The 21230-nt window shown below is 46.8% G+C and overlaps 1 protein-coding gene across 2 annotated transcripts in view; it reads right to left on the reverse strand.

Annotated features, from left to right (window-relative positions):
- Window positions 1–20793, reverse strand: part of CYFIP2 (cytoplasmic FMR1 interacting protein 2) — a 76890-nt gene extending 56097 nt beyond the window's left edge. The window contains exons 1-6 of one of the 2 annotated variants that reach the window (XM_038413079.2): window positions 20658–20793; window positions 8119–8271; window positions 5640–5729; window positions 5333–5410; window positions 2609–2710; window positions 251–432 (exon numbers count right to left, since the gene is read on the reverse strand). In XM_038413079.2, the coding sequence (XP_038269007.1) occupies window positions 251–432; window positions 2609–2710; window positions 5333–5410; window positions 5640–5729; window positions 8119–8235 (569 nt within the window). In that variant the 5' untranslated portion in view covers window positions 8236–8271; window positions 20658–20793. The remainder of the gene's footprint in view (window positions 1–250; window positions 433–2608; window positions 2711–5332; window positions 5411–5639; window positions 5730–8118; window positions 8272–20657) is intronic. The other variant, XM_038413080.2, reaches the window with a different exon arrangement.
- Window positions 20794–21230: the final 437 nt, after the last annotated feature.

The raw sequence follows: 21230 nt of genomic DNA on the forward strand, positions 1-21230 counted from the left end.
TCATAACATCCCTGCAAGCTACTGTCCCCGTTTCACAGATGGGGAACTGATGCACAGAGAGATTAAGTGACATACAGGAAGTCTGGTGGAGGAGAAACTCAAACCCCAGGCTCTGGCTAGCATCCTAACCACTGGCTCATCTTTCCTCCTCCTGCCCTGAGTCAGGAACAAATGAGACACAGCTCTGGCCATCCTACGCCCCCTCCCCACACGGTACAGAAATGTGCAAGCCAGGTGATTCCCCTCCCACCTTTTGTAGGCAGAGTGGTCGTTTTTGACGCTGCACTTCATGTTCTTCAGCTCATCCAGCACGGCAAACATGTTAATGAACTTCCCCAGCGTCAGGAGATAGGCCTCGGAGACAAAATCCTTCCTTCTCTCAGCATGGCACAAGCGCTTCACCTCGTTGCAGAACCGCTCGATAGCCTTGCGCTGGAAGACAATGGAAGGGGAACATACTTAATGGGTGTCCTGTTCGTGCTTAGTAGAACTATGTAATCCAGTGGCTCAGTGTGCGACATGTCCCCATCTAACGACCAGCCCACCAAACGGAAAACAGCCCGTTACTGCCACTAGCTAATAGCATTCCTCCACCAGCTCAGGTAGAATAGGCCTGCACGTTTAGTGCTGGGATGGGATATCCATCCCACGCAAGGCCTGAGCAGGTTAACAGGGGCCAATTAACCTTTTGGGCTGCACCTGGAGGAGAATCGGGAATGGAAAAAGTCTAAATGATGATGAAGTGCAGCTGGGCAGGGGCAGGCTGAGCGTGTGTAAAGTCAGGAAGATGAGAGCAGGAGGGGGCTGCAGGGAGGAGCTTTGCAGTCATTCCATAGAGAGAAAGGGAGTTGGCTAAGGATGAGGAAGAGATCTAGGGGGAAAGCGAACCCTGGGCTCCTACCCTGCACTACAGAGGCTAGCAAGAAGCCAGGGGAGGTGTAGCCCCTGGGAGTGGAGAAAGCTAGGGCTGGTAAACCTAGAGATGGGCCGGGAGCTAGAGAAGTGAGGTAGGAAGGAGCCTAGGGAAACAGCAACTGGGTCTGAGACTGAGTAGACTGTTGTTACTGGGCACAGGGTCCCTGGATTTGAACTCAGAACAGTGGATGGGCCCGAGTTCCCATGGACCTGGACTTGAACCGGAAGACTGCCTCCCATAGCATAAGGACAACTTGTCCAGTGGGACTTTGACACCCCTAAAGGAGTAAATAGTGACCTGCCCGGAGGGCTGAGTCACAAAGAGGGAGCACCCCAAGTTCCAGAGAGAGAGAAAGAGGCTACGGGGCGGGCATTTGACAGAAAGGCAAGAGCTAATCCCCAGACCCAGCCACCAGGATGTGCCCCAGCAGCGCATGTACCCTGTTACAGTGCTGAAGGTTCCATGTTCAAACCCCACTGATGTCAGATGAAGAGGCTTTGTTACAAATATCCCAGCTCATTTGAAAGTACTCTCACTGCTGGCCAGAGGAATGTGGGTTCAAACCCTGTATGAGGCCTTGGGCTGACAATGTCACATAGTGTGGTGAGTTCTGTAAGGTAAAATAAGGTGTTAAGCCAAGAGCCCTTCTGCACAGCTCTTCAGGTGGACGTTAAAGATCTCATGGCACTGAAAAAGAGCAAGGGAGAAACCTGGCCCCAGCCAGCATTAAAAGTGGGTGTAGGTGACCAAGGTTCTGTGTGAACTCCTGTAGCACAGCCCAGCTATCAGTCTACGTGCTCTACCAGAACCTCGCACGTGATTTTGTTAAGTGCTTTGGGATGTCTCAAGTCTGAGTGCTGCTAAATTTAAGTCTCTGTGCCCTTATTTACATTGGACAGTTCCAGTGGTAAGTGCAAAGGAAAGATTTCCAGCCTCAGAAGACTTTCATTATCTGGGGTCATGTCCTCTTACAAATGGGTAGCCTGGACTGTGCCTGGCTTTGCATCCAGACAGAAGGGGAAATCTCTCCAAAAACACTGTCACCTCAAAGCAAATTGAATCTGGGGAGCTGTGGAAGTGTCTGACAAAAAATATTAATCAGAGCAAAAATAAAAGGGGCAGGTAGTCTGGTAACCTCTTGTTATCTTCTATCACATGTAATATTGAACTCAAATATTTCCCCCTGCTGCAGAAATGCCAACAAAAACATGGTGGTGTAAGTGCCTTTGTGTCTTCCTCAACACCCACCATTCAGGCTCTGGAGGGTGACTGTTCTCTCCTAACCCTTCATTTCCTTTCACAGAGCACTAGAAGCATTAGTTGTTGTCTCTAAGTATTAGTGGGGTGGCTGCCTTATACAAATACATTGCAGAGCAAATATCTACAGCAGGGCTGAAGCCACCTGGACCTTCATAAGCTTCTGGGCCCAGCTTTGCCCAAAGGTCTATGACCTAGGCCTGAATTTTGAGTTTATAATTAAATCTGAGGCTAGGCAAGAGTTGTGTGCCTTAGAGATTTTGCTGTGAGGTATCCCACATGCCTACTGGCAGCTGCAAAGCTAAAGGGTGTCTCAGTTCTACCAAGAGAAGTTGGGAAGGTGTCCTCCAGGCTGGAATGGCAGGGAAATGAGATCAGAGAGTCACAAACACTGAACTGGGAATAGAGCTCCTGCCTCCTTCGTTCACCACTTACCTGGAAATACATGAACTTCATCAGCTTGGTGACCTCCGGCTCCAGAACTTCCACGGTCTTCTCATAAATTTCCACCCGGTTCGGCTGTTCGTTACATTTCACCTGAACAACAGCAACAAACGGTCATCCTTAGCATTCCTAACAACATCTCTGGTTTGCACTGGCTCCCATCCCCTGATGATTTCAAGGTCAAATGACAAGGTGAAGCCCGGCCTGGGTTAAGGAGGACAGTCAAGTTGAAGACCATATTTGTTGTTAAGAAAGCAATTCTCAGACCTGGGATTCCTTTCAGATATTATAAATGAGGATAGTGGCCTGCAGCATTGCTCTGGGAAGCAAAGTCTTCTGATATATTTTTTGCCCGGCCATCATACAGGACATAAGTCCTGGCTTGATGTCATCACATGAAGATGAAAGGTTATCGTGCTGTAAAGTTGCACTGATGCCTCACATTGCAAAGTCACAAAACTCAAAGTGCATTCGAGGTTTTAATGTTCTTGCAGCTCTGGAACAGACCTGTTACAGTCAATAGCAAGTCATGGCTTATTTGAATGAGTTGTGACTGTACTACGAAGTGTTGTGGGGGCTTTATTATTAATTATTATTATTACTATTTTATTTTCAAATTAAAAATATCTTGATAGGTCACCTACATCCAGGTCATGGAAAGCCACGGGGAGAGGCTTATCTGAATTTCACCTGCTTTAATTCCAAACTCTGTCTCTTTAACGGACACCCTGGTAAGAGTTATAAATGCGTATCCAAATCCGACATTGCCAAATGTCATGCTTCTCTGAATTCATTTGAAATTCAGCTCTGACGCCTCTCTCAACTCTACCTCCACTCTCCTTTATGTGGGCACAATGGTGTACGGGAAGATCCTCAACCCCTATTCCAATGAGTTTGCACCACTGGGAAGCTGTCTTAACAGCGTCCCTGTATAAGCAAATCCCCAAATGGCCAGTTCCATGCTACCCACGCACAGCCTCCCTAGCCTAAGGGGCACATCGAGGGCATGGCCAGAGTGCACACTGCTCAGGCAGTTCTCACAGAGGTAACAACCCCTGTTGAGCCAATACAAACTGACACAATCTAGAGCAGCAGTGCAGCTGCTCTATCTTGTGTTTGGGGCTGAATCTGCTATAAAACATCTGGCCATAAAAGCATCTTTGCCCTTATGAATTCATGTAAGAGATGCATTGAGGCAGAGCAGAGTCAGTGCAGCAAGCGACTCAGATGGGCAGAGTAACAGCACAAGGAGGGTAAAGATGTTAATCCACCAAAAAACAAATCTTCTGTGGCATTCAATCCCCTCTCCCCATGCCCTGGCAACCTCTCTCTCTCTCTCTCTTTCCCTCGCCACCCATTCAAACTCTGCCTGCAGCATGTTTCAGTGATCAAAAGAGGCAATTATAGCACAGGAACAGAAAATCATTGGGAATAAGCAAATATTCAGTCAGGAGCACAAAGCCCCAGGAGGCTGCGACTCATGAAACCACCAACAAAGGACAGCCCCCGGGAATTGCATTTTGACCTTTGCTGGGGTGCCACAAAGGCATAACCTTCAGCCTTGTCAGCCATGTGGACGTATGTCTTTGGCTGTAGCGCACTACTGAGAAACCCCGGTGTCACTGTGGATAATAAAAGCATGTTGTATCTGCCCTGCGAAGAGCATCTACCACAGTGATGTAACACGGGCTCACACTATAGCCTACAGACCTTGAGCCTAATCCTGCAAGCAATCACTCAAGAGGACCACAGATGAGCAAACTTGTGTGTGAGTGTTTTCAGGATTGGGCCGTTCAAAATTTAGGGTTTTGTTGTAGCTAGAGGGGCTAGAAAAATGTCCAACTTTGGCTGGAAAAGGTGTCAAAAATTATGGCTGGATCAATAATTAAATGTATCAGCAGCCAGAAAAAGTGTGTTCATCCAGCCTTTGGCAAGGCTGAACTCTGAACCAGGAGGCCTTCTTTGTCTACGTGCACAATATCTGTATTACACAGAGCTACACATACAGCTGTGACGTGTGTGTGTTACGTGGATTTTTTTTTTCAAACTTTACGTGATGTTTAAATCTCAGTGGAAGCCCCCAAACAAGCCAAGTTTGAAATCATCCCATTGTAACCTGTGGAATAGAATCAGGGGGAAAGTGTGTTCCAAATACTGCTCTGCTGATTTCACTCTAAAGCCCAGATCCTAAAGGAATTTAGGCACCTAACTCCCATTGAAATCAATGGGAGTTAGGCATCTTTGAGGATCTGGGCCTAACTTCTCAAAAGCAAATAAACTTTGAACTGAAACAACTTCCAGCTCCAAAGGACTGTAAGAAAGTGAGGAGCATCCAAAGAAGAGGGGTTAGAATGGAAGCTACAACACAGCTTTAATTACAGCAGGTGCTACCCGCACTCCTCATAACAGACAGAGATGGGTCCTGCCCTGGGCACAGCACAAGTCCTCAAAGCATGTACCCCAGAGCTCTGCAGCTACTAAAGCAGCTATCTAGTGCTGTTGGTACTGCAGCCCACGCCCCTCTCCTCCCCAGCAGTGGGATGCTTGGGCTGGTAGGGTCAGTGTAGTCTCACACCAGCTTCTCACTACTCCCCAATAAGGGTCTTCTCTCCTTCTGGTTGATTTCCCCAGCACAGATCAAGGCATTTGTAAGTGACAGCCAGCTGGCTATTCTAGCACGTCCCTTCTGGGAAGGAATCCAATGCTACTTCTTACCTGGGGTATGGCCCGAGAGCAGCTCCTCCAAGTGTAAAGCATCACTGCGTATTCATGTCCTTCCTCCAGCATTTCATTCTGAAACATACAGAAACGCATGGCTGTGGAACGCTCACTAGAAAGAACTATGGATCAGCTCCACAGGTGCCGAGGGTATGTCTACCCTGCAATCGGAGGGGCGACTGGAGAGTGGGCAGGCATACCCAGATAAGCATCAATTAAGCTAAAAACAGCCATGAAGACATGGTGGCACAGACCCTGGTAGGGGCTAGGAATGCAAGGGTCCTGGGTGGGCTTGGAGACTCACCATGCTTGAGTGCACTGTAGCCTGTTCGATGTACCTGGCAATGCCGGTCACAAAGGCATTTCTATCTTCAAAGTTTGTGTCGAAATTAGCCTGAAGACACAACAAATGGTCACGGGTAAAGCACTGTTGGATATTTGTTATGGTCCAGCTGCTCCATATGTCCAAAAGGGCTTAAATAATTCATTAAGAAGGAAGATCCCATAAAAACATGTAATGACTCCCCCGGTCAGGTCATCTGCATGGACTGATCCCAGCACCCTTGGGTCTAAAAGAACAAGCCTCTCACTCATGGTCAGGTCCGTTCAGTCAGAGGCAGAGGCAGGCTCATTAACCTTCATGCTCCAGCCTCTGGAGGGGGACAGAGAGCCACGCTTTGTTAGCAGGGGTTACCAAGAATAAACAGTGATAAAGGGCAGAATAATATCCACATTTCCAAGTCAGGCAGCCCCGAAGGTGGGAATGTGTCTGAGGCACCAGAGCTGAAAACTATCAGCCAAGTCCTAGTGGTTGCTCTTGTACGTAGATGCGCTGAGAGAAAAAAAAATGAAGGGCACTGACTTCTGGCTTTAAGGCCCTTGCCGCTGCTCAGACTAACTGACACAGGGCTCCAGCCTGCTCCCACCGACGTGAATGGCCATAGATTGGGGCCAAAGGGAGGAAAACAATCTAGAGCTGTCAGAGGGCAGCCTGCCCCTTTGAGAGACAAGAGGCTTGGGGCCAGTCTGCCCTGTTCAGTCAGCCCCACCCCACTACACCTATGCTGGGCGTGGGACTTAAAAAAACCCCAGGAGACCCCAGCAATGGAGGGCTGTCTGCAGAGGAGAGCAGGGAGCGTGAGGGTGGAGGAAAGCCCAGCAGCTGAGCACTGACTGGGGGCGGAGGCTGGACAAGCTGCTCCGGCTAGGACCTGGCTGAGGGCAGCGACCTGCTAAGAGCCCTTGGTAGGAGGGTAGACCTGACCTGGATGATGGAGGCTAGTCAGTCAGACAGGCCTTTGCCACTGGGAGGATGCCTGAAACAAGGGAGCTTCCACTCAGGGACTGTGCTACCCCAGAAGTGGGCTGGAGGCGATGGTGGGCGCAGGCTGAAAATCATTGTGGGGAAACTGAGGTGGAAGTGCAGCGATGCCAGGTCTTGCTGCGAGGAGATGCTCTGGGACGGTGAGGTGCGTAACAAGTTCCTAGTAATATGAAGTGGCAGCTACTGCAGCCGCGAACACCTGCTGGGAGAGCTCCTTACTTAAAGGCTGACCCTACTCACAGCGTGAATAATTTGCTCCACCGAGGACCTCAAAGCACGTCACAAATAATAAATAGCTGAGCTCCTCCATGCCACTGTAGGGTAGGTTTTATAGAACCATCTTAGAGAGAGGAAAACAAGGCACAGAAAAGCACGGGGACCCTATACAGAGTCAGGGGAAGATCAAGAACCCAGGAGTCCTGACTCTCAGTCCCCTGATTCCAGGCAGACTTGGATGTGAACTAATCTAAGATACAAATGTATGATGCTGCTCCTCTCCAACACCACCAACAAAACTGGCTTTGGCGAAATTGTATTCACTTCAGTAATTCATTCCTCCCAGTGCCTGGATTAAGAGTAGAGAAACAGGACCATGAGGCCGCTCTCCTAGTGTTACAAGGGGATCTGTAGCGTAACTGTCGGGAGACTAGATATCTACACAGCACGTGCATTTCTGGGACAATGTAGCTGGGGAGAGCCAGTCTGAGGACAGGAGTGACAGGGTGGAGGGCAGTGGTGAAGGCTAGCAGCCAACCCCCGGGTTAATCATGATAGGGAAACAGGCTTGACCAGTTTATCCAGACTCAGGTTAGCCCAGGTATTTTAGACTCAACCCTATTCATGCCCGTGTGGGCTTCCTGAAATGGGGTTGTCCTGGACAACTGAGCTCTGCCCTCCAGCGTGCTCACAGGAAGCTGGCCAGGAAGGAGTAAAAATACTTGACAAGTAGACAAATTAAAAATGATGGCAGGGTTGCCTCGGGAGGGCTGAAATTTGACCCACAAGTGCCCATGGGGCTGATAACTTGTACTAGATGCTAATGCTACAGCACGAATGCTCTATCTGACCGAGTGAAACAAATTTTGCAATCCTACATGCATGACAAATCAATCACTGCACACATAGTTACGCATTAACATGGGGAGCAAGCCAATCGAGAAGGCAGGAGTGGGGGGGGTGGGAGGGGGAGAGTAAATATCCACATACTATATATTACCTGGTGTATATATTATAAGATATATGCACTACATAGAAAGAGGAACCAACAGGACCTGTACACAGCAAAGCACATCTTGTGATCTTTTACTGTTGCAATAAGTCTCCTTTGTCCCGTATTTTCTCCAATACTTTGCTCCTCATCCCTTACTCATACTGATCTGCAAACCACCATGCACACCTATTAGGAGTTACCATTCTAAACCTCACCTCACCAAGCCAAAATCTGGGAGCTGATACGTACCTGGTACATGATGGAAGAGGGAGGTGGCTCGATGCATGGCTGCTGGTCTGGCAGCGGTAGCTCCTCCAGCAGGTCCACATTGGACAAGGCATCTTCTAGTGTGACGTGAGTGGTCATGGCTCTGGATTTTCAGACGATGTTAGGGAACATTAGCTAAAAATTCACAGAAAGGGAGTGAAGGGAAATGACCCAGCAGAATAAAACCCATTCCTCGTCTGGCTTGCATTTCAAGCACCATCTCAGGTGCCCTGTCCAAACAGCAAGCTAATATTTCAGTATTTAAATGAAAAGATATCGCCAGAGACGATAGCTTAGAACTTATCTCCATGAGAGATTTTTGCATTGCGGCAAAATCCTGAGTGTAAATGCACTGCACTGGTGTGAACTGGGGCTTGCTCTTGTTTACTCTGGTATGAAACTGGTGTAAGCCCCATTTTACACCAGTGCAATGTATCTACACTGAGAGTATGCACCAGCATAGTGACAATGGTGCAAAAATCCCTAATGTAGACAAGCCCTTAGGGCGCTATGCCTCAGGTTTTAAAATACCAACCACGGGGTCAAATCCCCACAAACCGATTCATCCCTTTGAATGTTCAAAGTGGATAAAAAGGGTTTCTATCACCCTTGTATCTTTGAAAAAATGCAGTGCAAAATAGGAAAGCATTCATTATCTGCCAAGTGGTGCATGGGGCTCTAACTCCTCTTAAAGCCCATGGGAGCCCCATGGCTAGATTGTCTCTGAAGGTTTCCCTGAATCCTGTGCACCTGTTTCTCATCTCTGGTTAGTGCCCTCAAAGTACAACAAGCATAAGCAGATCTGAGAGCCTGGACTGACAATCCAGAGCCTGATCTGAATCTGTCTAGTGGCTAATTATTGCAATTAGCTATTGTACTGCCACACACTGAGGCCCTGATCCAAAGCCCACTGAAGTCAGCAGAAGACTTTCCATTTAATTCAGTGGGCTTTTGGCTGAGTCCTGAATGAGACAGCATGTTTCATCTTTTTTTGTGGATTGCACCAAAAACTGATGTAGGTAGATGAGGCTGTGAGAGCTGGCTTTCCTACAAATCTTTAAGCCTCTGCTGTGTTTTTATTGCTTATCTTTTGGGATCCACAATGCCCCATTGTGTTTCTGCCCATAGAGCTGCAGAATATGGGAAGCTTAAAGGTGGCTTAAATTTGGGGTGTATTGCAAACTGTAAAAATTACAAACTGTCACTTTAAATCCTGAGAGGATTCCTGGTCCTGCTTGCAGGCTACAAATTGAGTAGGAAGCATGCAATCTTTGTCCACAGCAACCAGTCTGCAAAGAGCCAGCCTTAAAGGAAGGTGGGGTGAGTTGTGCCACTCTACTTGGGGGAGCAACCTTCTTTCTTTCTTTCTCTCTCTCTCTCTCTCTGTTTTTAGTTCTTGTGTGTTTAAGGTTCTGGATTTTAAGAAACAAAGTCATGTTACGTGGCAACTGCCCAGAAAAGATAAAAACATAAAACACTAACTTCTCATTGCAAGCCATCAACATAACAAGAGTCGCCTTTGCACAGCCCCCTCTCTTCCTGTGCTCAGCACAGCGAGGAACTCATTGAGAATCAGGGCCTATATTTTTATTTATTCAGCTAGCTTCTAGGTTCTACAATGTCTGAGCCTGTCAAACAAAACCCATCTAGCTGAGCTGGCACTGGTCAACCGCAAACTTGCAAGACATCGGGGGGGGGGGGGTTCCCAAATAGTCTGCATGAAATGTTTAATTCTCCTCTCAGTACATACACAGAGCTCTCACTGACAGTTGTGGGATTAACACACATGCTAAGGGAAGAGATGCATACATCAAATTTAAACTACCATATTTTCTGCCTCTCTTTTAAGATTCAGTGCACGTAGTAGGAATGAAGGAGAAGACAATCCCATGCTTATTGAAATCCTTTGCCATTTTAATTCTTCTGTGCAAAACAGTTTGATACAGCAACACACGGAAAGCACACATTGTAAATGAGTCAGATTGAAGCATGCACTCCAAAAAGCAAAGAGGTAATTTCAGAGCAGCTCTGTAAAATGAGAACCGCCAAACTGAGGGACACGCACACTGAACAGAACTTGAAACGTTGAAGTTTCAAATGAATCTCAAAGGAAGCCAAAGTGAAAATCAAGTTATGAGCTTGGTTGCAATGCAGCAAAGAAATAAGTTGCAACCTTTTAAAAATGCTTTTTCCCTCTTATGATTCTTGGAGAGCCTTGGTGAGGTAGTATCTTCTCCCTTTTGGTGTTTTCTGGTTCACTGAAGACCCTTCAGAATGTGAAAACGCAAATATCAGACGACTCATTGCAACCACTGCATCAGCCATCCATACACTACGAAGGTGATTGCACAAAGGGAAGCAATACTTTTTAAAAGTCTCATTGGGAGCTGAATTTTGTGCCGAATACCCACCCACAGCTTGGCTAGTGGGGAATCCAGAGATGAAATCTCGATTTTCAATCTTTCCTCTACAGTTCCCCTTTCAGAACTGAGGTTTCCCTTTAGATTTCAGCACTAAGAGTGAAGTATGAGGACTTACATATCAGATCTGGGAAGGACAAAAGAAAATGTGTGTCCAGAACATGATACTAGCACCTCACACGCAGAGGAATACAGCTGTGTGGTGTGTGTACAGTACTCAGACATCATGGTGTCACTGAAATAGTGGTCCTGATGCTCCACTGCCCTGTACCTCTTCATTTCTGTCTGTGCAAACACAATGCAGAAAAGAGGTAGAGCGCTACCTTTCTATCTGGTAGCATTTTGTATCCCACTTTGCACCGGCATGAATGACGACACAAAGTGCAAGGCAGTGGAGAGTCAGGCCCGATGCTTTCAAACTGAAGCCATGTAGAGCAGGCCATCTGCTAAAAACAAAACTACCCCATCCAACTGACTCACTCTACTTTCTCTTTCATCCTCCATCCCCTTCTGCTAAAATTATTGTTGCAAAGCACAGCGACAGTCAAAACCCTCTTCCCACCCTGATATGCTGCAGGCAGAAACAGCTTCCTCTTGGCTCCAGACAGTGCTAACGGGCACTGCACCTGCTGATTGAGGAGGGGTAGGCCATATTTGCAGGATGAGGGACTCTCTGCTGGGAAGCAGGGACTCTGAAAAAGATTTGGGGATGGTGGTGGAACATGAGCTCCCAGTGTGACTCTGTGGCCAAAAGAGCTAATGTGATCCTGGGATGCATAAACAGGGGAATCTCAGGTAGGAGATTAGAGAGGTTATTTTACCTCTATATTTGGCTGCTGGAATCCTGTATCCAGTTTTGGTGTCCACAATTCAAGAAGGATGTTGATAAATCAGAGAGGGTTCAGAGAAGAGCCACAAGAATGATGAAAGGATTAGAAAACCTGCCTTAACAGACTCGAGGAGCTCAATCTATTTAGTTTAACAAAAGGGGAATGTTAAGGAATAACTTGATTACATAGGGAACAAATATTTAATAATTGACTCTTACATCTAGCAGAGAAAGGAATAACATGATCCAATGGCTGGAAGCTGGAGCTGGCCAAATTCAGACTGGAAATAAGGCATACATTTTTAGTAGTGAGAGTAATTAACCATTGGAACAATTTACCAAGGATCAAGGCGGATTCTCCATCACTGACCATTTTAAAATCAAGAGTGGATGTTTTTCTGAAAGATCTGCTCTAGCAATTATTGTGGGGCAGTTCTGTGGCTTGTCCTATACAGGAGGTCAGACTAGATTATCACAATGGTCCCTTCTGGCCTTGGAATCTAGGAAGCTTGAATCTTTCTTAGTGGCAGTGCTTTTCTCCAGCCTGCTCCCACCAGTCTCTTTCCAAACCTCATTCTCCATTGCCTTCAGCATCTCCTTTTCAAGGTTCCCAAACCCAGCTCTGTACCCACCTCTGCTTCTTACGTCCATAAGTAGGTGCAGGATTGGGAACGTGGGTAGGACAAAAAAGAAGCAGGCCATTGTATATAGCCATGTATCCCAGCTTTATTGTAGTCTTGTTATTTCTCAAGCTATAAGGCAAATTCTAACTACTAGGTGTTAGGATGAGACCTTCGGGGGACAAATTACCCTACATCTGCCAACTGTGGGGTTCTCAGTCTTTCTTCTGATGCATTTGCTGCTGACCACAGTCGGGGATGGAATACTGGACTAGATGGACCGGGGATCTGATCCAGTCTGGCAATTTATAGAGTCATAGATTTTAAATCCAGAAAAGACCATTCATGCCTCCTGCATAACACAGGTGTTTGAATTTCACCCAGTAATTCCTGTATCAAGGCAAATAAGTCCTAGCCAAGCTTTTGCCTGTTCTTCAGTAAGACTTCCAATTTTGACTTATAAAATTCAAGCAAAGTCCATTGGTAAATGGTTCCAATGGTTAATTACCCAATTCCTATATTCCTTTAAATTAATTCTTCAGTGTTAACACACTGTGAAACTTCTCAGATCCATTCAAGTTTCCTTGGGACTTTTCTTTGTATTTAATCAAACATCTTTATTAACGTTTTTGAAGGTGAGCCCATGTTAGCGAAAGCATGAACTGTGAAATGGCTTGATTAAGTCAGAAAATACAAAGAGGTGTCATTGTATGTGCCACTTGCTGGGAATTTACCAACAACTGAAAATGTTGCTGTGATGACCTGGTTACTTAAGACAAACTGAGCAGCTGGAAAGATGAAATTATTATTTGTATTGCAGTAGCATCTGCAGCCCCCAATAAAGGTTCAGGGCCGCATTGTGCCTGGCACTGTACACACAAGTAATGCAAAGACAGTCCCTGCCCCAAAGATCTTACAGGCTACGTATAGGAAAAAAGGCAGCAGGAAGAAACAACGAATGGATGAGGAGAGCGCATGGCAATAGTGAGACCGTTAGGATTAGCGTAACAAGCCGTGGTCACAGCCCACCAGTGGTCTAGCTGTTGTCAAGTGTTTGGTAGGTGTCATGACAGAGATGGATTTAAAGGAGGAGGACGTAGTGGCCTTCTGGATTTTAATTAAGAAGGATTTAATAAAGCTCTTGCGTGTCACCAGAGACTCAGCGTCCAAGTGCTAATTGAAATGTTCCTTACACACAATAAAGCACAACAAAGAGGTTTCCTCAGAAAGAAAAGTAAAATTGGACAGTCCCTTTCCTGATTGCCATTGCAGCTGTACACACATGGGCACAAGAACAAAAGAATATGCATCCATGTCTGTTTGTAAGGCAGCAGCAGGGTCTAGTGGAGGGGATGCTGCGCTGGGTGTCGGGAGATCTGGATTCTAACCCCACCTCTGCCACCGACCTGCTGGGTGACCTTGGCACAGCACGTCCCTGCTCTGTGCCGCTCTTTCTCCTCCCAGTCTTTGTCTGTCTGGCCTATTTAGATTATAAATTCTGTGGGGCAGGGACCATCTCTCACTATGTGTCTGTAGGATACGTAGCATGATGCAGCCCTCATCTTGGATGGGAGGCGGAGCGTGTCTCTAGGTGCTACTGGAACACACCATAATAATACCAATAATGAGAAGCTGAATAATCTTCAGGATGGATACTCAAGGGACCCATCCTTGCATCCAGGGGAGAAATTCTTGCTTGAGGAGATTTAGGGGTTAGGATCGATGCTTTGCTTCTGCTGAATTGCCTTTGTTTTACTACTGTAGATTCATACATAGCCCTGAAAAGCCAGGAACACCTCCTTTTTAACCATTTTATTTGCGGGAGGGGTTTTTCGTTCTTCCTCTTCATGGTACTGTACTCTGGGGAACTTGCCCATGGCTGTTCTGAAGATGAAACAAAGGGCTGTAATCTATGCAATATTTTCTTCTAATCTGTGGAATTTTGCATGCAAATGCCCAAGCCATACGGAGAGACTATACATTTGAGAGAAAATTAAGCAGTGACCCTGATGCAAAACAAAATTTCCCTCCTTGTCTTTTCAATGCAAGATATTTGAACAGTAATGCTGAGGCTGGAATAGTGAATTCGTCTGGTGCTCATCTTTGGCCAGTTAATGCCATTGTATTCTAACGTCCAAACCAAACTAAGGAGAATGTGTCTTTTTCCAAGAATATGGCAGTGGAGTCAGTGATCAAAAAGCCAACATCGAGCATTAACCAGCAGCAGCCATCTGTGCCTCCTAGGCAGGATCTCTGACATTCAGCGTTCAAAAGAGATGACTGAGCAGTGTAAAAACGGTTTGAGCTCTATTTGTGGTTCACTGAGGTGCTTCCTGTGTTGTCATGCCTGAGAGATCATCCTTGCAACAGAAATGCAGTCAGCTGAAAGCACAACAGCACACACACACGGGGTAGATTATATCACACGTGAACATGGGGCTTTTGCGCTGCATTAATATATGCACGCAAGGTGGATCTTTATCTTTCAGATGGGAAATATATTCTGCCATATCTGTCACAGACTCAAGCACCAGGGAGCAAGAATCAATCACTTACAACTATCTTTTTTGTTATTTATCATGTGATGATTCTCTTCCCCGCACCCACACGCAGACCAGAGAGGCAACTTTACCAAATGGCATCCTACAAACCTCACAGCTGATTCAAAACTTTTGAGTGGCAGCCAAACATTAGCATTACAGGATCCAACCCAAGCTATTAAGAGTTATTTTGATTTAATTGCACCTTTCATCCCAAAGGATCCTCAAAGCAATTTATATCTCCATCACGCATTTCTCAAATTCTCCAACAAGCACCTCTATGGTTTTTCCTATGCTGCCCCTTATGCTTGGGAGGAATGCCTCACAAAATTCCACTAAATCACCACATTATCCTCCTTAAAACCCTCCTCTGCCATGATACCTACCAAAAAAAAACCCCTCTGAACAATGGATAAGCAGCTGGTGTGTTGTGATTGCTGCTTCTCATGCTGATCAGTATCAGCTCATTATAACTTTGTGCTCTCCATGTCATAGATTCATAGATACTAAGGTCAGAAGGGACCATTCTGATCATCTAGTCCGACCTCCTGCACAGCGCAGGCCACAGAATCTCACCCCCCACTCCTATGAAAAACCTCACCCATGTCTGAGCTATTGAAGTCCTTAAATCATGTTTAAAGACTTCAAGGAGCAGAGAAGCCTCCCTCAAGTCAACCATGCCCCATGCTACAAAGGAAGGCGAAAAACCTCCAGGGCCTCTCCAATCTGCCCTGGAGGAAAATTCCTTCCCGACCCCAAACATGGCGATCAGCTAAACCCTGAGCATATGGGCAAGATTCACCAGCCAGATACTGCAGAAAATTCTTTCCTGGGTAACTCAGATCCCATCCATCTAATATCCCATCTCAGGGGATTTGGCCTATTTACCCTGAATATTTAAAGATCAATTACTTACCAAAATCCCATTATCCCATCATACCATCTCCTCCATAAACTTATCAAGTAGAATCTTAAAGCCAGATAGATCTTTTGCCCCCACTGCTTTCCTTGGAAGGCTATTCCAAACTTCACTCCTCTGATGGTTAGAAACCTTCGTCTGATTTCAAGTCTAAACTTCCTGGTGGCCAGTTTATACCCATTTGTTCTTACATTGGTGCTGAGCTGAAATAATTCCTCTCCCTCTCCTGTATTTATCCCTCTGATATATATAGAGAGCAATCATATCTCCCCTCAACCTTCTCTAGTTAGGCTAAACAAGCCAAGCTCCTTAAGTCTCCTTTCATAAGACAAGTTTTCATTCCTCGGATCATCCTAGTAGCTCTTCTCTGTACCTGCTCCAGCTTGAATTCATCCTTTTTTTACATGGGAGACCAGACTGCACACAGTATTCTAGTGAGTCTCACCAGTGCCTTGTATAACGGTACTAAAACCTCCTTATCCCTACTGGAAATGCCTCTCCTGATGCATCCCAAAACCGCATTAGCTTTTTTCACAGCCATATCACATTGGCAGCTCATAGTCATCCTATGATCAACCAATACTCCAAGGTCCTTCTCCTCTTCCGTTACTTCTAATTGATGCGTCCCCAATTTATAACTAAAATTCTTGTTATTAATCCCTAAATGCATAACCTTACACTTCTCACTATTAATTTCATCCTATTACTATTACTCCAGTTTACAAGGTAATCCAGATCCTCCTGTTTAATATCCCGATCCTTCTCCGAATTGGCAATACCTCCCAGCTTTGTATCATCTGCAAACTTTATTAGCACACTCCCACTTTTTGTGCCAAGGTCAGTAATAAAAAGATTAAATAAGATTGGTCCCAAAACCGATCCCTGAGGAACTCCACTGGTAACCTCCCTCCAACCTGACAGTTCACCTTTCAGTAGGACCCGTTGCAGTCTCCCCTTTAACCAATTCCTTATCCACCTTTTGATGTTCATATTGATCCCCATCTTCTCCAATTTAACTAATAATTCCCCATGTGGCACGGTATCAAATGCCTTACTGAAATCTAGGTAAATTAGATCCACTGCATTTCCTTTATCTAAAAAATCTGTTACTTTTTCAAAAAAGGAGATTAGGTTGGTTTGGCACGATCTACCTTTTGTAAAACCATGTTGTATTTTGTCCCATTTACCATTGACTTCAATGTCCTTAACTAATTTCTCCTTCAAAATTTTTCCAGGACCTTGCATACTACAGATGTCAACTAACTGGCCTGTAGTTACCCGGATCACTTTTTTTTCCTTTCTTAAAAATAGGAACTATATTCAATTCTCCAATCATTCGGTACTACTCCTGAGTTTACAGATTCATTAAAAATTCTTGCTAATGGGCTTGCAATTTCAGGTGCCAATTCCTTTAATATTCTTGGATCAAGATTATCTGGGCCCCCCAATTTAGTCCCATTAAGCTGTTTCAGTTTTTGCTTCTACCTCAGATATGGTAATATCTACCTCTAATCCTCCTTCCCATTTGTCATGCTACCATTATCCCCAAGATCCTCTTTAGCCTTATTAAAGACTGATCTAACTGCTTTATAAACCTGGTTCTCTCATCTTCTACCATTGCAAGCTCTTTGGGGCAGAGACTGTCTCTTTGTTATAATGCTGTCGAATGCCTAACACAAAGGAACCAGGGCCTGTAGACTCTACAGTAATAATAAATCTATTCATATAAACAAAGCACAACTAAAATTCAGCCACAAGTGATATCTAACACTTTGCACAACAATGGCCACGGACAACAGGCCCAGCTTTTCAAGGGATGCCATACTTTAGGAATTTCAAGGCCCATGCAGAGCAGATAGATCTCAGGCATGAAGCTCTCATCAAAAAGACCCTACAGAATTAACTGCATGGAACAGGATAGATCTTCCTCCAAAGGATAAAGGGATGAGTCAATCCACATGGCATTTCAACTTGGGATTCAAGTGTGGGTCCTCTATTTTATGCCTAAAGCTGAAAACAGGCTTGAAGTATTTGCCATGACATGTCTTTGGACCAAAGAGTCTCTTTTAGCTACATCCCTAGCTATGATCTACAGACAAGTCTTGATTCTTCAGAGTAGTATAACTTTTGGGGAATAAGAAAAGGATACCCGTGGCACCTTAGAGACTAACAATTTATTAGAGCATAAGCTTTCGTGAGCTACAGCTCACTTCATCGGATGCATCCGATGAAGTGAGCTGTAGCTCACGAAAGCTTATGCTCTAATAAATTTGTTAGTCTCTAAGGTGCCACGGGTACTCCTTTTCTTTTTGCGAATACAGACTAACACGGCTGCTACTCTGAAACCTGTCATTTTGGGGAATGAAGAAGCACCCTCACTCAAACTTGGGGCAGGATTCCAAATAACTGGTGCACTATATCCACAAGCAGCCTGCCAGCCAACAACAGTGAACCAGCTATTTGCTTACCCAGAAGTTGCAGTAGAGGAGAGAAAGGGAGGAAGTGAGTTGTGTTGTTTGATCTAGTCAGCTTGCCCTGATCCAGCAGATGAGACTCATGCTGGTGCCAAAACAACTGTAAGGGTAGGGGATAAGGAAAGAAACAGCAAGGGCTACTCTAGAGGGTGGCACCTTTAGTCCTGCTGCCTGTAATACCATAGAGACCAGGCTGCAGTGTCATGGGGAAACAGGCAGAGAGAGGAGTGGCAAAGTGGGCCATGTATGAGAAAGAGCACAGCTCTGGAAGAAAAGATGAACTAGTGGTTAAGGCACTTGTCTGATACCTAAAAGACCTGGGTTTGATTCCCAGCAATGCTGAAGACTCCCTGGTTAAGGTGCTAAATTTCTCTGTACCTCCATTTGTTAACTGTAAAATGAAAATAAGCTTCCCTCCTCTACCAAGACTTTAGGAGAATACCTTGTCAACATTTGTGAAGTGCTCAGATACTCTGTGTTGGTACGGAGATACTCATTTGACCAAAAAATTCATGCAGGAGGCACAAAAGTAAGACAGTCGAGTGCTATTTTGGGAAGAAGAGATGTTGCTAATATGGGTGAGCACATTAGATTAGGCTATGTCAACACTACAGCTTATGTTTGTCATAATTTAAGACACTCGGGTGGGAATAACCCCCCCCCAGGAACATAAGTTACACTGACTTAAGCGCTCATGAGCACAGCACTATGTCAGTGGGAGAGCTTTTCCCACAGACATAGCTTCTGCCATTGGCAATGGTGGTTTTATTATGCCGACAGGAGAGCTCTCTCCATCGGCATTGAGTGTCTTCACCAGACGCCCTGCAGTGGCGCAGCTGCATCGGTACAGCTGTTGCGCTGTAGGTGTAGACATGGCCTTAGTCTAAGAATCATCTTGATTGCTAATAGATGGCAAGAAATAGTTGTAGTACTTCCTGTGAAATTAAATATCACACATAGACAAAGAAACATCATTGATTGTTAGTCAATCATTTAAAAAGTAACTTCCTCTTTTTCTTGAAGATATGCAAGTTAATACATTATGAATTATTATTATTTATTGATTATTATTGTATTGTTCCGCCTTGGGTTCCTCAGTAGTCATGTTTGTTGCATGGACCGTGGTCTGAGAATGGAAGGCATCACCTGATAACATAGACTTTGCTAACAAAAATCAACTGTGCACACCAAGGCTAAATTCCTTTCTCTGAGGAATTACTCTGGATTTACACTGGTATAGCAGACAGCAGAAACTAGCCCCAGAAATCTGTCAAGATGACTAACATCTGGCAATCCTCATAATCTATAACATGAGCATGTTTTGTTTTGTTTTTTTAGTTTCCTACCTAGAGCAGGAAGGCTTAGGTGATTTAGTGCTCTGACACAATTAAGTGAGATACTTGTGATCCAAAGCCCCAGCTACAACCACCATGCTGAAAGCAATGGATGACTAGAGGGCCAAGCTATGCAATATCCTCTTCGTGGCCAAAGTATAATGTTCATCTCTAGATGCCACCTCCCACCCCAAACCCCAGCAAATACACAGAAGCAAGCACAACGGTTTCAGTTTGCCTCTCACTGTTCATTCCTGATCCCTTCAGAAATTTCCTGCAAAATCCAATCACTTCTTTTCACTCAGGACCTGACTGGCACCAGAGTGGGAGTTAACTTGTTTCCCCTTATTTCAAACCCACTCAAACGTCATGGCTTTGAAAGTTCAACTCAATTTGCACATCTTGTTTTGAAAACGTCTCATGGGCTGAAAAGTGGCTGTGAGTTTAAATGATAGGAGAAAAAAAGGTCTGCAAACTCTCTGCCTGGTCTAGTGATGAACCAAAAATACGGTCTGCAAAACCACGTATTCCACAAAGTTCATGTCCATAATTTCCACCCTCAATTCAAACTGCAACCTCTTCCGCCAACTCTCTTTCAGTAGAACCAGGGGAACGCTATGACTAGGGGAATACTTTTTATGATGTTCCATTTATTGTTTGGGTGTTCACCTCTGCCAGTCCCTTGCTCCTGTTATTTTCTCTTCCGACTCTGGGTGTTATGCCCACTGTGCATCCCATCCGATTTCCGCTGGCGCATTCCCGTTATTCATATACACCCAAATCAGTGCGTCTGTGCAGCATCTCTCTGCTAAAATTCTCGAATTAAAAGCTGCCATTATTCCTAAACCATGAGCAACTGGGGGGAGCAGCTGTGGTTTGCTGTTGCAGCCAGGAGGCGTTTGCTCCCCCGGCTCCCCCAGGTTGCAGCATTTCCTTCCAACCACTAATTCTAGGTTATCGCATTTTCCGTGCAGAGTGAAAAGGGGGAAAAAAAAAATAGGCTTTTTTGGCTGCCTAGTGCGCGCACCGGAATAAACGGAGACGGTGAATATTGCAGGTACCCGCGCATTCTGGGATGGATCATCTGGGAACCGCTGCGGCCCCGGCTCAGCCGGGCCCGTCTCCCTCTCCCCCGGGAACGGCAGCACCCGCCCGGGGGGTCTGCGGGGGGGCCCAAATCCCCCCCCCCCGACGGCGGCACGAAAATCAAACCAACCCCGGCCAGGGGCCGCCGGGCGCCCCAGCGCAGCCCAGCCTCTGCCGGAGCCCCGCTCCGAAGCCGGCTCCCGCGGGGCGCGCACCCCGGGCAGGGCGCAGAGAGGCGGGTTCCCCGGCGGGGCCCGGGGCCCCCCCGCCGCCCCGCCCGCCCGCCCGCCCCCGCTTACCGCCGCGGGGGGGATGCTCGGGAGCCGCCGCCTCTCGCTGCCGCCTGTCTCGGTGCCGCACACAAAGCGCAGGAAACGGCTCTTGCAGCCAGTGCACTTCCTGAGCTCCCCGCGGCGCCCCCCCCCGCCCCCCCCCGCGGTCGACAGGCTGCTCCACCCCCCCCGCAACGCGCACCCCCGCACAGACAGCCCCCCCACAGACCCTCCCCCCAGCGCCCCACAGACCCTCCCCCCAGCGCGCGCCCCCACAGACCCTCCCCCCAGCGCCCCACAGCCCCCCCCCCACACCCCGACCTCCCCCCAGCGCCCCACAGACCCTCCCCCAGCACCCCCCCTCCCCCCAGCACCCCACAGACCCTCCCCCCAGCGCGCACCCCCACCTCCCCCCAGCGCCCCACCGACCCTCCCCCCAGCGCGCACCCCCACCTCCCCCCAGCGCCCCCACAGACCCTCCCCCAGCACCCCCACCTCCCCCCAGCACCCCACAGACCCTCCCCCCAGCGCGCACCCCCACCTCCCCCAGCGCCCCACAGACCCTCCCCCCAGCGCGCGCCCCCACACCACCCTCCCCCA

This window comes from Dermochelys coriacea, chromosome 8, assembly GCF_009764565.3.
Source record: "Dermochelys coriacea isolate rDerCor1 chromosome 8, rDerCor1.pri.v4, whole genome shotgun sequence".
NCBI classification, from domain to species: Eukaryota; Metazoa; Chordata; order Testudines; family Dermochelyidae; genus Dermochelys; species Dermochelys coriacea.